Genomic DNA, 17,217 nt, shown 5'->3' with positions numbered 1-17,217 from the left:
TCAGCAGGTTGTGTTCTGTCAGCATTTGCCCAATGGTGACGGTTTTAAAACTGAAAGTAAACAAGGATATACTTAAGCTGTGCCTCGTGCCAAAACACCGTATTCCTCTGGGCTATGCATTTTAATACTTCCTGAGGGAGGAGAGGGAAACACTTGGGAAACAAGAACTTGAGAACAGCTGCTCCTGTCTAAGAACAGATCATAAGTGTATCTTTATGCAGTTGTGCAAGTTCATTGCATGTTTAAAATGAGCCCCTTACTTTGAATAACTTCCGTGACGTTGTCTATTAAAATTGTCTGAGCAACGTTGTTGAGAGTGGCTAGACATCTTTGTTCCCGAAACAAATCAATTTTTCTCCCAAAAGCTATTGAAATTCTGTTTGTAGTAAGTGGTGGTAAGTACAGGCTTGACAGCATAGCTCCTGATGTTGAGCTGTACATTGACAGAAAAATGCTGACAACTGGTTTTAATAAAGTGAATCGTAACTGGATAATTGATTTAGTTTAGTCTAGGCAAAGAACATTTTTCTGTCTTCTGACTTAATCTGAAAGAGCTGGCATCTGATTTTTTTGGTTTTGTGGGGGGTTTTTTGTTTGTTTTCAGGCGGTGCCCCAAACTATTATCCAAATAGCTTTACTGGTCCGGAAGATCAGCCCCTTGTAAAGGAGAGCCGCATGTATGTTTCAGGAGATGTGCAGCGCTTCAATAGTGCAAATGACGATAATGTGACTCAGGTATGATGTCTGAAAAGACTTTATACTGCTTATTACATAAGATGAGTTTAAAGGATATTAATAATTCAAACATGGCTTTCCTCTGAAGCATCTGAGCTGATCTGAAGTTCAGCTCTCATGAGAGCTTGGAAGATCGCCATACAGCTTAATTTAATGAATAACCGAATTTTTGCTGACAGGACAGTGAATTCTCATAGACCTTTGCCATCCATATTCTGGGTACTGATATCTAGAGGTTGTTACTTTGTCTCCTTGAATTAGTGTCTGCAGATATGCAAACTAGAGCATGCGTGTGGTGTCACGATCATCAATTGGATAAATTGGACCTCAACAGCATTGTTTGCTTTCATTAATTCAGTAAGCAACAATTATTTCAAGCTAGAAATGAAGAGTTGTTAGCAGGTTTGCCAAGAAAAACAAACAAACCCACAGAAAAACCCTAAACACAAATTGGTTACTTTTAAGTATTTTGAGTATTTTAAGTGTTGCCTGACTGTAAGTGAAAGCTATTATTTTTCAGTAATAATAAATCCTAAAAGTCTAGTAAGTACTGTTGGCTGCTGCAGGCAGAATGACTTGCTTTTGGGAATTTTAATATAAAGCTTTCCTTCTAATCACAAGGTGCGAGAATTCTATACCAAAGTGCTGAAGGAGGATGAACGCCAAAGGCTGTGTAAAAACATTGCTGATCACCTTAAAGACGCACAACTCTTCATTCAGAAGAGAGCTGTAAGTGGCCTATTTGGTTTTTAGCCTTTGCTCTTCATTCCAGATTTTCTTGCAGTCTAGTAACTTTGTCAAAATGGCAGTATGCTTATGGAAAGGAAGATTAGGAGTTCTTATCTGAGCAGGCAGCTTTTAGATTTCTCTTATGCAGAAATTATCAGTACAGAACACTTAAATATGTGCCTATGTACATAATATAAATAACATGTAGCGTGTTAAAATAACTTTCCTGATGGGAATAATGGGATTGATGTTGAACTTCAAGAATGTCTTTATGTGTTTAGCTTGGTGCTTCAAAATTGAGTCACTGCCAGTGTAATGTTTTGCTATAAACAAGGAAAAGGCAGTGAGGGCCAGAAAGGGATTGAATCTTTCTTCTTCCCAGTGGAACTTTGTTTAAATCAGGAAAGAGCTCTATGTGAGATAATAGAAATAGTGTTGGAAGATGTTCATAGCTCCTTTCTGCCTGGTCAGAATTAAACTTCTGGGAAGGAGTTTTCATACTCTTGTTCCTGTGATACGTGCTGCTTGTAGGCCACAGGGCAGAAAATGTGTTAAAGAATACATGTGAAGTGGAGGAAAACTTGTTGCCTTTTCTGTTCCGTCCTCCTGTTTAGGTGAAGAACTTCACTGATGTTCATCCTGACTATGGTGCTCGTATTCAGGTGTTGCTGGACAAGTACAACGCTGAAAATGCGAAAAAGGTATGCTAATGATTTCTGTAGTTGAATATTGGCTGACTGTGAATGAATTATCTTGCCTTCTCTTGTAAATCCAAGAAAGTGAGAAATTGGTCTTGATTCTCATTTGGTTTAAATGGCAGAAATCCGTGCATGTAGAATTACAAAGTGAAGGAACATCACTCCAGTTACATTTAATTAAATGTTGATTAATCAGTGATGTACAATTACCTTGTTTCAGTTGCGTTTTTGTAAGGCTTCTGGAAGATAGCTGTACAGGATATGTGCTGTGTTCAGGTTGATCCTTCAGACCAAATGATGACCTGCTGTTTGTAATGGTGATGAAACATTTCCACAAGCTTTTCCCTGGCTCAGTGGTTACTGCTTAGAATATCAAAACTGTTGCTTCAAGTACTCATTTTTTTCTGAAGTTCCCTTAACTGCTTTTAATGGAAATTGCTCTTAATATTTCTTTTGTATTATTTTTTAGGATGTAATTAGGACATACACACAGTCCGCATCTCGTGTGTCTGCCAAAGAAAGATCCAACTTGTAAAGTGTGCTGCAGAGACTTACTCTGATTTTTGCGTCCTTACAACTGTTGTTGAAGATGTTAATGAATGTAGCAGACTTCCACACAAATACAGAAGTATTCTACAGGCTTGGTTTTATTAAGCTTTCAAGTGCCTGTATCTATATTGGAAACTAGGGAATGCAAGCTAACAATCCTAGTGCCTTCCAACACTAGTGCTTTATTGTTTGTTAACATGCAGTGTTTTAAAGGAAATTCATAATTTAAAATTGTCTTCATTCTAGAAACAAACATAAGTTTAATACTGATTAATTTTTTTTAATTGTAAAACTTCCCTGACTAAATCACACAGTAGAGATTCTATAATGATACTGTGAATATCCTTACAGATAAACTTGTTCATATTAAAAAGTTGATACTGCTCAATACTTCTAATAAAATAGTTATCTGTGTGTATTTGTAGACTCTTCCTTTGAATTTCATTTTTGGCTTTCCAGGAGTAAAATTATAATATGCAGTAGTTTGAGTAAAATGTTGGTTGTGTTTCATTCCTTATGACAGAAATTAAATGTAGCTACTAAAAGCTGTTCCATTTACATTTGTAGAAAGCTATTTCTCAGACTCGTTAATCTACTAACCTACTGTGAAAAAACAGCTATAGATGCAGTAAAATAACATGAACTGATGGCCAACTCTGTTTTGGGATTCAGTTGGATTTTTACCTGATCAGGCAGGTAGGACCTGAGAGAGGGTGGGAACAGTTCTTGCTGGAACATGGAATCTTAATGAGTTTTGGAGAGGAATGAGCAAGGCTTAATCTTTAATTTTGGTTGTGTCTGCTAAATTAATTATATTGTCTTCCTCTTTTATTTCTGAAATAAAACTGAATTTAAAGACCTCTTGGCAACATGTTGTCTGTTTCCTGTGCAAATGTTTCCAAACAGTTTATTTTAATCTAGAAAGTTCATAAGTTCATCTGTTTTTCTGGAGGTCATGCAGAAGCTGTTGGAGTTCAGGGTGATCAGTATCTATTTCAAAACTTACTTGACCTGCACAGGCCCTGACTGCCAACAAAAGCCTTGGACTCAAGGCTGATGCTTGGAATTCATATGTAGGGGCCAGACACTACATTCTGGTCAGCTCTGATATGTGAAATTACTACTTACGAACTTTCTGTTTAATTTCCTACGCCTCCAGAAATGGGAATGCCACTCACATCTGCAGTAAGCAGTGCCTACCATTGCGAGTACCGTATGAAGGGAAAAAGTTGCTGTCCCACTTTACTGTGGATTTTGTTTGATGATGCCTTACTTAAGCCTCTCTTTGCTGAAGAACCTTTCATTTTTGATTTGTAAACTTTGGTGGCAATTTACAGAATTGTCACAAGGTTGTCTAGTTTTGCACTGCAGTTCACTCAAATTTTAGTGAAGGACAGTAACAGTTTAATAGAGTATGTAGAGTTGAAATACAGCACTTACCAAATAGCCTTTTAAAAACCTTTCAGTACAGAGATTTATTCTACCATCTATGTTACCCCAGTGGTTCGTTCTGCTTTTCTTACTGCAACTCCTTTTTTCCTAAATGACTGCTTTTTGTTTCACAGCAAGGAACTATATGCCTCATGCCTCATTGTACATTGTAAGGTAACCTTTACAAAATAAGTGGCTAAATACACCTCCTTACGATGTGGTGGAGAGGGCACTGTGACATGAACTCATGAGGGTTTTAGTAGGGTGTTTAACGTGGACAGCTATTTTATTAACTTTGTCCTCGTGGCCTTTATCTGACCATGCCCATAAATGATTATCACTAATAAATTCTACTCTAAGCTCTACTAGTTTAGAGTGGAGGTTGGGTTGAAATTTGGTTGGTATTAAGTCAGAAAAGAAAACGAAGCACTAGGGAATGAAGAAGAGAGAAGAAACATCATGTGCAGTACTGTGGTGTGTGCCTTCTGCAGCTGCCTTTGTTCTGAAAACTCACAATTTCAGTGTAGTTGTGGTCAAAAGGCTGACTTATGTTCTGTGCCGCTAAACTGTATTATACAGTAAAACTTGACCGTTTCTTAAAAGGCATTGAGAGGGTTAGGCAACACCAGAAGAACAATAATGCATTTCTTCAAATAAACAAGATGATAAATCAATTTACAGCTACTTTGAGAATAATAAGACTGTTTACATGACAGGACACAACCTCACTTATATTTTGACTTTGTGTTCTGCTCAAGTAAAATCAAATATTCCTTTGGCAGGTTGGTTGTTGCAATACAATTTTCAGTTATGTGTAAAGGAGAATTGCTCAACACTTTCCTATTACTGTTTTGTTTTAGATACATGTATGTGGAATTAGGAATGAATTTGAAACTTGTTTTGGAAATTACAGCTTTTCCTGGAGTTCCTCTCCTTCTTGTGGGCCCTTTCCTTTTATTTGTGAGTTGTTTTCCCTTTTCCAAAGAGTTTGGACTTGAGTAGCCAAAAGCAAGCAACAGACTCCAGAATTGCAGTGGACATTTGTTGAAGTGGGCTGTGCTGGGAGATGAGGGATTGTATGGAGTTGCTAAATCTTCTCCAGGGGAAAAAGGGTGAGGTAGGTTTGCATCAGATAGTTACCCCTTTAGGAACATTGGAAAAAATAAGCCCTGAATTCCTTTCTTGAACCTAGCCATGAAGATGATGTGGTGCATGGTAAAACTTGACCTTTCTTCCCAAGCAATATCGCAAAACTTAATCTGAACCAGTGTTTGGGTGCGCAGTTGTGTGATCATGACACAGGTCATGATATGCAAAGCTGGACTTGAGTGTAGCCTTGACTCAACTAGTGTGGAGATTGTAACGTAAGCAGTTGCATGAGGCCATTTTGGACAGAACTGGGAAAAGAACTACAGCTCTAGTTTGATTGTAAATGAAATAAAGACAATTTTGCCAGGTTTGTGGTTTGTCTGTCAGTAATTGCTAAATTCCCACTTAGCTCTTGAATCCAGACTAAGAGCTAAAGACCTTCTGTAGCCTGTGCTGTACTATCTTCTCACAAATAACTGTTGAGAGATGCTTTGCAGGTACCTTAATGTTCCCTTTCTCATCTGTCCCATTGAGAAAGGATCAATGATTTCTTGTGAAAACTTCTCACACCTGAGACGTTCTGTGGTCCTCTTCTAATTCAGGATGATTTTTCAGTTGTGGGAATGGATCATTTAGGCTGAAGAAGATTCCTGAAAAAAAGCCCTATGTTTGCAAATGGTTGTAAAGGGTTGAATATTTACATAGCCTAAGAAAGCTAATCAAGTCTAAACAATGAGGCAGTGGGGTAAAAATAGTAAGTGAAGTAGCTTGATACTCAGTTCACTGGTAATGCCGACGCTTCCACAGCCTGGGTTGCTGTGGAGAGCCTGTATGATTTAGTTGTGTGAGAAAAGCTTGAGCTTTGTTCTGGCAGGGTTCCACCCAAAGTCAAACTTCTGGAAATCTCACTGCATTGCAGTCCGAGAGTAAATGGGCCCTCACAAGCTGTGCTGATTCTTATTTTCAGGTTACATGCTACAGTTTGGTAAATTGAAAGCTGTACTTTTTTAATAGAAAAAGTAAAATGTTTTTGCATCCTGCTTACCAGAGGAAAATAGCTAGATCACGGAGGTCTAGTACTGAAATGTGATTAATGGTGATGTTTTTCAGCCTTTAAGTTGTAGCCTGACCTGTTTCAGTGAATGATGATACGTTGCTCTTTACCTTGAAAAAGAAAACAGTAGACACCTGTTACTTTGCAATTGTTTTCAGAAGAACTTGCAGACAATGTCTTTGTAGTTTCTTGAAAATGTCAGAAATGTTCACCTTGATCTAAATCCATCTCATCCAAATCATTACAGGGTTATAAAAGATGTTTTGCCTGGTTGCTGTAATCAAAGTTGGGTCCAATGATTTGATTCAAATACTATAATGCTAAAGCTATAGTGGAACAAGTCAGAAGTAAAACTTCATTTCTTGTTTTGTAGCATGTGATAAATCACTAAAATGTTTTATATAGATTTCACACAATCACAGAATCTCAGGAGTTGGAAGGGACCTCGAAAGCTCATCCACTCCAATCCCCCTGCCAGAGCAGGATCACCAGACCAGGTCACACAGGAACACGTCCAGGCGGGTTTTGAATGTCTGCAGAGAAGGAGACTCCACAACCTCTCTGGGCAGCCTGGGCCAGTGCTCTGTAACCCTTAGAGTAAAATAGTTTTTCCTTATGTATTTTGCTGAGTCTGTGAAGTGTTTATTCTTTGCTCATTCCTCTCAGATTTCAACATCTTAAAACATTTCAACATTTTAAAACTTTGACCAACATTGGGAACCTTGTTATCTTGTGTTGATTTTTTTTTTTTCAGTGCAATAAATCCTTGTCTCACAGTAATTGTTGATTCAGGATTGACAGCAACAGCATTGACGTACAAGTGGATGCACTCTTCTACAAACAAATAGCTGGGGAGGAATCATCTCTCTCCTGTTTTTTACACTGAAGTCTCAGACATCTCTGTTTGACCTTGTGCATGTATGTTGTAAGAATTATTGAGGAATAAGGATGATGGGAGATACTGTTTACAGACAGTTGCAGTTGCAACACTCCCCAAGGAGAATGATAGTACAAAATACTTTAAGGCAGCCTTCCCTGGGATGGTAATTGGGTGAGTTTTCAGCTTTCAGTCTGGCTTTCGCTCACAGATGCTGATGCGATTGCCATTGGAAATGTGTGAAGAAGCAGGTAACGAAGTTCTTGTGGAAGCTGATATCTCTTTTTCTGTACTTGGACTGTGTTGGTCTGTAAGACTGTGAAAGGGTGAGGGTGTCTGGGAGGTCTGAACCCAAACACCCATCTCTCGCTTCCCCTTCAGCTTGCTTTATTCAGTCCACTGCAGTTACTTCACCCCTCTAGCTCATGTCCAGCCTTCTTTTTGGTTCCTCCTCGCTTTTTGAAAACAACTCGATTAAAATGATGTTTCTTCACATTAGCATTGTCTTGATATAACAGATCAAAGGAAAACATGCAGAGTAAATCGCCTGTTTGATCAAACACCGTCTTTTGTTGACTGCTGTAGTCAATGTCTGCCCAAATGGCACACAGCTGACCCCCTGCCTGAGCAGAGGTCTGCACGACCTGTTCCCAGCTGGCTCTGCTGAAGCAGCAAGCTGGCCAAACCACTGCTGCTTTAAATTATGTAATAGCTGCTCTCCTTAAAGGTTTAATCGTTAACAGAAGTCTAACATATTTTTGCCTCACATTTTTTCCCTCTAATCTTTCTATTAAACCCAGTTAAAGAAAGCGATTAAGTCTGCTCTTCCTTTCTGTGTAGCTTGAGATGAGGGGGAAAATCAAAATTGGCTAATACGAAGGAGGTGTATCCACGTAGCTCTACCTAATCATAGTTCTCAGATTGCCTACAGGTTCTTGACTGTGAAGAGAAGTTGAAAAAGCAAGAATGAAGAAATCTCTGCTCACTGAATCATAGAATCAGTCATTTGGTTAGAAAAGACCTTTAAGATCATAGAGTCCAACCATAACCTGTTCACTACTAAGCCACGTTTCTAAGCACCATTTTCCCTGCTTTACTTATTGCAGATGTGTAGAGTCCAAGGTGCTTTTGACACTCTTTTCTAAATGTTGCTCTTCTTTTAGATTTGAAACAATTAGTTATCAGCTTTTTTTAGTGATGTTATACATGTAATAGACATATGTACAAGTTTGTGAAGACTGCAGGATGAGGAATAGTTTGAACATTTTCATTAAATAAACAGTGTGATTATACTATAGAAAGCTTGGCTAAGATCAGTCAACATTTTAATAACAGATGCAGCTTTTTGGTTAAAGATGAAGGGTTTTAAATTATTTACCATTCAGCTTTATAATACAGAAGACATTGAATGTGCTTATTTCATTTACTTAATATCTAATTATTAATATGAGGTGCCATATATAAAACAAAATTTGTCACGCAGACTGATAGTTCTTAAATCATACTATTTTTCAGAGAGGATTTCTCAGAAAAAAAGCGTTCATTTTAATTTCAGATTTTCAATATTATATCCAGTAGAACTTGTCTGTCCTGGACTTCCTATTTCAAATTATGACCATTGGAATACAGTGAACCTGCATTTCAGAGTTGCAGGAATAAAGGCTGTATTTCAGAATAAGTCAGTTAATATTTTGTATTATTTCCATAATTCTTCACATTCAGAGTAGATATTGTAGTGGTGATGCTAATTTTACTTCTGCTCTGTTTTCATGTACCATAATTTCTTTACATAAGAGTAATTTTTTTAAATGTTTTTCTGTTGGGTTCTATAATTTGTATATGTTTCCTTCTTTGGCTGTCAGTGATATTGTCTGTCTCACCAAGCTATTATATTTTTTGCCAAGGTAACACAGGCAGCCTTTCATCTAAACCTGCACTGCCTACCATACTGATAAGATTGGTCAAAGATACCTGGGGAAATTTTGGCAGCTCCTCCTGTTTGCTTTGGCGTTGATCCATATTGCTTAGGCTTTATTCCACATTTATCCACCGCCCTTCACCTCAGTCTTGCTCAACCTTTTTGCACACCTTTCCTCCTGTGCACATTGCTGAATCCTCAACTAATGAATGTATTTGCAGCTCTTTTCTTCTTTTTATTGTGTTTTGACTTACAGGAGTTATGGCTGCAAATTGCACTAGAAGGCAAATAATGTCAAGGGTCGAAAAATTAAAAGCCGTTCTTCAAAATCAGGCTCTCAACTACCCATAGAAATTATTTTTTAAAACTGTTTAAAGTAATTTTAAAAAGGTTTTTTGAAATAGTGGAAATGTGTTTGTGACTAACTGATAGAGTCCTGCTTTACTCCTTACTTCTGTAGTTTCCAGGAATCACTTCTTTTACTCCCATGGTTTGGGAATCGTACTTTGTGCTTTTACCCTCTAAACATAACTGCGCATTTTCCAGGGCAGAAAATGGCTTAATAACAAATCTGTTACATGTTCCAGCTGACTGTACTGGGTTAAAGGTTTTAAGTAGAAATCAGTGCTGTATAATCATAGCACAAACAACACAAAGTCCATGCATTATCTAATCAGAGGTTTTCTTATATATATATTTTTTTTTTACCAGGCAAGATCCCTATTTATTAACCTCATCATTTTAATTATTGTAAGAAAGTGGTCTTAACTACTGATACCCAAATTAATTTTTTTGTTCCCAAAGTCCCCTTTCCAAAAGTTAGTCTTTTATTGCAGGGTCTGAGTATGTACTCATGATGGTACCCTCTTCGGACAAAGAATGCGCTCTCTTACTAATTAACGGAAAGATACTGCCTCCTCTCAATTCAAAGTACGTGGATCAGCCTCTCTCTCTGACTCATCTTACGCCTGGCAGAGCTAAAATCTGAGTCCAATCAGGAAATTCAGTTTACTCTTGAACTCTCAAAACTGCCTTAATAAGCATGAGCTTAATAAGCCTTGCCTTAATGAGCTTTGACACACAAAAGTCTGTGGCTTACTTAAAACCTTGAATCTGGATCCTGTAGTCTTGTTCCCTCATGGTACGTGACCATTGTTTGAGTCCAAATGGCTGGCACTACACCTTGGGTGAGGCTGATTTAAAAATTAATATGCCAGGATGTGGGCTGGAGCATGAGAAGCTCTGCATCATGATGAGTTCACACACCTGTCGTTCCTGCAAGCCAAACTTTCATAAGCAACTGTCCAACTCTGTCCCTTTCCCTGCTTTCTCATCCCACCTTTGTCACCTAATTTTATTTGTAATCCAAACTCTCAAGTTCATTTCCAAAGCTCACCTCACCAAGAGGCATGGAAGCTTACTGCCCCCCTGAACTTCCTAGGATGCTTAGAAACATGATACGACTTTCTGTAACTATACAGCATAAATGAGCTGCAAAAATTTACTATATTCCTCTACTGTATCAAGGCATGGGAAGTAAAAAAATGCATTTTACTGAATTTAGTAAAAAAAAAATCCTCAAATTTGTTTGTTTGAATGAACTAGGGTTAGGCTTAGAGCCATTAGGGTTAGACTTAAGTGTTAGGGACTGTTAAGGTTTGGGTTAGTGCCTGTACGTGTTAGGGTTGGGGTTAAGGTTAGGGTCGTCAGGGTCAGAGTAATGCTTACTGTTAGGGTTACGGTAAGGGTAAGGGTTAGGGCCTATTAAAGATAGAGTTAGGGCCTATTCGCACTAGTGTTATGTTTGTTAAGGTAAGGGTTAATGTTATTGTTAGGGCCCATGGGGATTCAAGGTTCTTTTAGTGTTAGGGCCATTAGAGTTAGGGTTAGGTTAGCTTTAGGGCCTAGTTGGGTTAGACTGAGGGTTAGGGCCATTAGGGATAATGTTTGGGTTGGGGCATATTAGATTTCAGGTTAGGGTTAGTGCCTGTCGCAGTCTGGATCTCTCAGATTTACAGGACAGCACACTCTGTGATTTAAACTTTATTTCATGAGCTCATCGAGAAATATGGAAAAAACCTATGACAATCGGGCTCAATCCCCTGTTGCCTAGACTGGTCTGCCACATGAATTCACTTATTCACCACTCAGGTCATAGGATTTCGTAACTTATAACCTGTAACTCTTAATTCATGTAGATAGGAGGAAAAAAAATCAAATGAAAAAATTTCTATGCTGCACAGGGTGGTTGAAAATTACCTTCAGAAGCGCTCCAGGTGCCTCCAAGTGCCTTTGGTGAATGCAGGCGCCTCACAGTGCCAATCCCTCGCGCTAACCTCAGCAATAACATGAACTCTACCCTTAATCCATAACCAAATGCTCATCCTGAACAAAACTCAAACTCCTCACCCTAATCCTGAAGCCCTACTCTAACTGTAAACCTTATTCTAGTGATAATCCCAACCCAAAATCTAAACCTAACCCTATCCAGTGGTTTACGAGTGCTCTCTGATGTCCACCATGGCTTTGTGGGTTCCTTTTCTTGTGTTCAGGCATCACCCAAGGCTACCTGGTGTGCAGGACAGGCATCTGTGTACATCTCTGTGCCGTGCAGGTTTAGAAGAGAGACCTCTGAAGAGCACCTGGTGCCTCTGAGTGACTTTGGTGAATGCAGGCACCTCACCGTAACACAGACTTGACCCCATAGCCTGTATTTTGTGGGAGACAGAGTGAGAAATAGGGAAGGTGGTGTCAACATGGAGGCACTGTTCAGCACTAGCTGTTGCTGTGTCTTATCAACACTGCTTTCATTATCAGTCACAGCACCATACAGGTTTTTATGAAGAAAATTAACTCCATCCCAACCAGATCCAGTACATTTACACTCATCCTGAGCAGTCAGGGAGCTGCTTCTTCACCGTCTCCCAAAGCTCTTGTCCTAGCAGTCTTGGCTAGGGGGGTCTGCCCATGGAGACATTTCTGCCTGCATTGTTTCTTGTTGGTCTTTTTAAGTTGTTTTTCCAAAATATGCTGCTGCCTGCTAGGAGACCCCAAATCTCTACTGCTGGGAGCAATAAAGACAATAGCTTCAGCTGTGTGGGGAGCCGAAGCAGCTGATCCTCCCCAGCCCCAGCTGCCTCCAGCCCATCCCTCTGCAATCTTTCTTTCTTTCTTTCTGTCTTTCTGTCTTTCTGTCTTTCTCTCCTCTTTGCAGCGCCCAGTTCTCATCTCCGGGCCCCTTTACCCTTCTTGTCTCCTTCCCAGGCAATTACAAAAACCACAAGCTGACTCACATCTTTCTTTCTGTCTTTCTTTCTGTCTTTCTTTCTTTCTGTCTTTCTTTCTTAGCAGGTACAGGCAAAAGTGAAAATGCTACAATGCAAACCCAAAGGAAAGAATGTAGAGTGAGGCCATTCTTGCCCAGCTGTAGGGCAGGCAGGGACACCCTGAGGAAAAAGAGAGGCCAGGGGAGCCCGAGGAGAGAGCACAGAGGTCAGCACCACCACTCAGTGATGCCAGATCAGTGTGTGGGGCTTTGCCCTGAGTGGAACTTCAGGGTGGAAGGAATCTGTGGAGAAATTTCCCTCAGGTTCTGCTCCATGGACAGAAACCTAGGAGACTCTGAGGGCCTGGGCATAAATGGGAGCAATAAGAAATCTCTGATCAGCCCCATGTCTTCCTCCATCCTTTGTTTCCTGCTCCCTTCCAGCTCATCTGTTTGAAGGAATAAATCTGTTCCCCATCACAAAGTTGATTAAACTTGCTTCAGCTGCAGAAATTTGCGACTTGGTTCTACTGATTATAACAGTAATTTAGTTATTATAACGGATTTATGATTTATATGAATTATGCGAAGCCAAATAATGGCTCAGCTTTGTACTGAGTTTGCAAAGCTTCAGAACTGAAATTTGTCAGGCTGGCTCAGTCTGACCTTTTATTGGCCTGTTTGCAACATTGTTTTAGCTGATTTAGCTGTAACAGCAACTTTCCTATTTGATCAAATGTCTATGGCTAATTTATTTTACTTTTGGTTTATCTTTCTGTAGTATGATCATAGCCTTATGTAGAGTAACTGCTCGTTGCTGCTATCTATGTAGAATGAGATAGAGCTGTCCATTAACATAATGAAATACAGATCTGGTGTAATAGTAGCAGTTTTGAAAAGTGAAGACAAAGGATGTGGCATGAAGGAGTACAGGCATGAAGTGTTTGAGAGCACTTTGGGGCACAGACTTTACAGTGGAGACCTCATGGTTGTATATAACTCAGCCAGACCAGCATGGGGAGTGTACACATGGGTCAGCCCAACACGAAGTACAAAAACCAAACAATGAATAAAGAAATTTGGAAGAGAGCAGCGGGCTTGAGCTGGTTTCAACCCATGCATTTCTTCCTGACAAAGGGGGATGCTCTAGAGAACAGTAATGGGAAACACATTTATGTTGTTACTCAACTGCATATTGCAATTGCTATACTCTAAGTGTGATAAGTAGTTTCTTATAATTTATGATGATTTTAGTGCATTGCTGGAACACCATGTTAATTCCAAGTCCTGTAAAATTTCAAATTACTTCAAATAAGCAAGAGTTCTATTAAGCATTAAACCCTCCATATGAGGAGTGCCCAAAACAACACTGGTCAGAGGACTGTGACATGAAGTTCAGTGTGTGCTGCTGCACCAGTCCATAATCTGACTTGAACACATACTCAGGCTCAGAAATGCTCTTGGCCACATTGATTCAGACACAGTTGGCAGTGATTTTCTCCCTGTTGTAACCATTCATCTCCTGCTTGCCATATCCACTCTTACCATTTCTGAAACAAAGCACCAGGAAAGACCAGAAGCAAAATTCAGGCAACTTCATATCTATTGGAATCATATCCTTCAGTTCTTATCCATTTTCTTCTTCCATAGAGTCCCTTGTGGTCCTTGCTCCTCAGCTTGTTGGGAATGCAAAGACGTGGCAGGCTGCGAATGGTACCGTCAAGCCTTGTCTTCTTATTTGTGCAGGTAGGCATCAAGCCAGAGCTCTCCTGAACTCTTCAGAGAGCTGAGAGAGAAAGAGAGAGAAAGAGAGCACAAGAGGTCACATTATACAGGGTTCCTTAGGGGAGTGTTGGTGGGGACAAGGGAAGTGAGGGTTTCTGTGTGTTGATTTGTAAGAGAAGCAGCAGCTAACACTTCCTCTTAGGCTTCCAGTCTCTCCTACATCCTTCTGCAACGTTTTGCCAGTGTGGTGTTACTTACTGCACAATGTCTGCAAAAGCTGTGAGCAGCGGCTTGCATTGGTACTCAATGCCGTGTTTGGCACACAAGGACTTCACCAGAGGAGCCACCTTGTGGTAGTTGTGTCTTGGCATGGTGGGGAATAGGCTGTGAACAGAAGACAGACAAATTTTCTTTCAGTGCTCCGTAGGAAATACTACCTTTCACATGTTTGCATTCATCATTACTTCCCGGGAACCACACAGCTCCATTGAGTAGGTTCTTTAGCTACTTGTGGCTCTTCTTTACCCTTCGACTGCTTTTAGTACAAGCAACTCATAAGCCTTCCCTGCTTTCCCCCTCTGTTATTTTCCACACTTGTCTGTAGCAAATGAAGCGACATTTCTCCAAATTGAGTGATGCCATAAATTGGAAGAAACTGCTTCTCCCATCTCCCTTTTTTCCAGAAGTAACCATGCCCATAGCACAGAAGAGGAGCTGAGACCATCCTTCAGTTGCGTATCTCAGCCTCTAGAGTAATAGTGTGAGTAGTCAGCATAGGTCAGCTTAAACTACTGTGTCAGACTATAACCAGGGTCCTTTAGCATGTACATTTTCACTAATGATGTCCAGCTACTACTTTGGATAGCCCCTGCTGTTGTCTGTATGGTTTCATAGATTCTGCCCACGTTCAATTTTCACTAGTCATTCTCACCCACCTGTGGATCCAGTGAAGGTTTTAATTACATTATGATTCTCTTTAGGGTTTTCAGTCTTTTTAAAGACAAACTCACTGGTGCCTCACAACTATTTGTAGAATTCAGAGCAAAGAAGAAGAGAGAAAATAAAAGAATAGCAGAAGAAAAAAATATTTAAAAAAAAAACAGGGAAGAAATTTCAGGATGCATACTCACTGGTGTTCAATCTGGAAGTTCAGATGCCCAGTAAACCAGTCATTGAACAGAGACTGCTCCACATTGCATGTTGCATGGAGCTATAGGAGGACAAAAGAAAGCAAAGTCAGTACAGATCAGTGACTGGAGCTTTTCAGTTTGTCTAAAGAGCACAGTATGCTCTGCTACTCCAGGCTATTGTTTTCCTTTAGCTTAAGCTGAGCTACCTCAAGCTAGGGATCATAATCCTCCTTCAGCTTTGTGGACCAGCAGGGTTACACAGACTGGCTAACATGGGCCATGGTGAAACTAGGAGTTGGCTCTGTGCTCCTGTGAATGCATGTGAACAGACACTCAAAAATTTCCCCCTGGATCTTCTCAAACCTGTGTCTGCAGATAAGGCAGAGATGGCGGGGTACTTCTGCGGTGATCAGTCTTTACTGCTGGACTCTAATAAGTCTCTCTGCAAAGAGGAGACACCACACCAGCGTTCTGTGAAATTGCTCAGCAAGAACAGGACAAAAACCTTCCATCTCCACATAAGCAGAAAAGGTCCAAGACAGGATGATGCAATGAATGGAGAGGTGAGTATGTTTAAGAAATAGAGCTGGGAACTAACTCTGATTTTAGATTGCCCGTGAACATGTCATTGCTGACCTCCTTTACTGTTACCATAACTGAATCCTGTTATCCTACTAATCTCCACTTCCCTGTTACTGTCAGGTTTTCACCCTTAGTGCAATAGAGAACTTGCTTGCCTTATGGTTGGAATTTGTACCTGTATGGCCACAATTCGTAAGAATGGAAAATACTTTACCTGAGTAGACATCCAGTCCAAATTGTTGTCGTAGTAAATATGCATAGGAATGTGGTTCATCTGTGAAACCCAGACAAACCAGCTGCTCTCCAGCATCCTGTGCAGTCAGACAAGAGGTCCAAATTCAGTAACAGGTCAGTAAGTCAATGATAAGCCATTGAAATAGCAACATAGCCAGACTTACAGATACAGGGCTGAACACCAGCACCTGGCAGAACTTTCAAGACCTGAAAGTTTCATACTTCCTGGTGAAACTCTTGATCATTTAATATGTTCTGTAATGAAACTGATGTAGCCTGGTGTTCATCTTGTTTTATCTGTAGCCATGGACCATACTAGAATCAGTAAATGGATCAAAGTGAAGAGCATATTGTCCACTTAAGCCAATGTTTCTGGATAATGCCCTGGCATTTGCAAGCCCAGACGGAGCTGTTTCTGTTAAACATGCTCTTTCTCTAGCCGGTAGCAGACCCAACACCCAAAACATGGCATGTTATGTAAGGTAAATATTTCTCAGTTTGGTTAGCGCTCAGTGAAGTCTCTTTGCTGCCAGAGCCAATGAGGTGACATAAAACTCGAATCAACAATTAAGCAGAAGAGTCTTTGTTTAACTTTACAGATTTAAAAAACTAAGCAAAAAATGAGGTGATAAAGGAGCACATGGAAGGATAAACAAAGGCAGAGAAAGGCAGGCAGGCACAGATGGAAAGAATATGTAGAAGGCGGCTGAGGAACATTCTAAAGACATATCACCTGAATATGAAATAATATGCCAGGAGACTCTTAATTTCTAATAGTGATCCATAAATAAAAAAGAATCTGATATAGAAGGTCAGCATCCAGGCCAAGTCCTACCAAAACCAGAGACAACAAGAAAAGGAAATAGTTATAAATTACATTCCCTGAGATCTTTTTCTAAGCCTCGTGTTATATGTACAAGAAAACAATCTATATTCAGCCTCTGTAGCTTTTTGCTAAATTGAATAATCTGGAGCAACCCATGTTAACACAAGCTAATAACACTTTTCTTCATGGTTTGCTATAATAGAGATTAATCTGAGCATTCACACCCAGTAGTTTAATGTATTAACAAATGACTATGCATTCAGAAACACGAAGTGAAGATTTGTATCAAACCATTGCCCAGGTCTGCACAGTGAACTAAGTGCTAGACCAATGGTCTCATTTTGGGTGGAGGTTGCTCTGTCCTCCTGTATAGAT

The 17,217-nt window shown here is 39.9% G+C and overlaps 1 protein-coding gene across 1 annotated transcript in view; it reads left to right on the top strand.

The window, feature by feature from the left end:
• The window catches only part of CAT (catalase), a 12,081-nt gene extending 8,948 nt beyond the window's left edge, over nucleotides 1–3,133 (top strand). The window contains exons 9-12 of the mRNA XM_010185082.1: nucleotides 605–735; nucleotides 1,357–1,464; nucleotides 2,079–2,165; nucleotides 2,632–3,133. Of these exons, the coding sequence (XP_010183384.1) occupies nucleotides 605–735; nucleotides 1,357–1,464; nucleotides 2,079–2,165; nucleotides 2,632–2,697 (392 nt within the window). The 3' untranslated portion in view covers nucleotides 2,698–3,133. The remainder of the gene's footprint in view (nucleotides 1–604; nucleotides 736–1,356; nucleotides 1,465–2,078; nucleotides 2,166–2,631) is intronic.
• The last annotated feature ends 14,084 nt before the right edge of the window (nucleotides 3,134–17,217 follow it).

This window comes from Mesitornis unicolor, unplaced genomic scaffold (assembly GCF_000695765.1).
Source record: "Mesitornis unicolor isolate BGI_N332 unplaced genomic scaffold, ASM69576v1 scaffold11875, whole genome shotgun sequence".
NCBI lineage: Eukaryota > Metazoa > Chordata > Aves > Mesitornithiformes > Mesitornithidae > Mesitornis > Mesitornis unicolor.
Note: the sequence above shows the minus strand (reverse complement) of the source record. Positions and strands in the feature narration are given on the sequence as shown.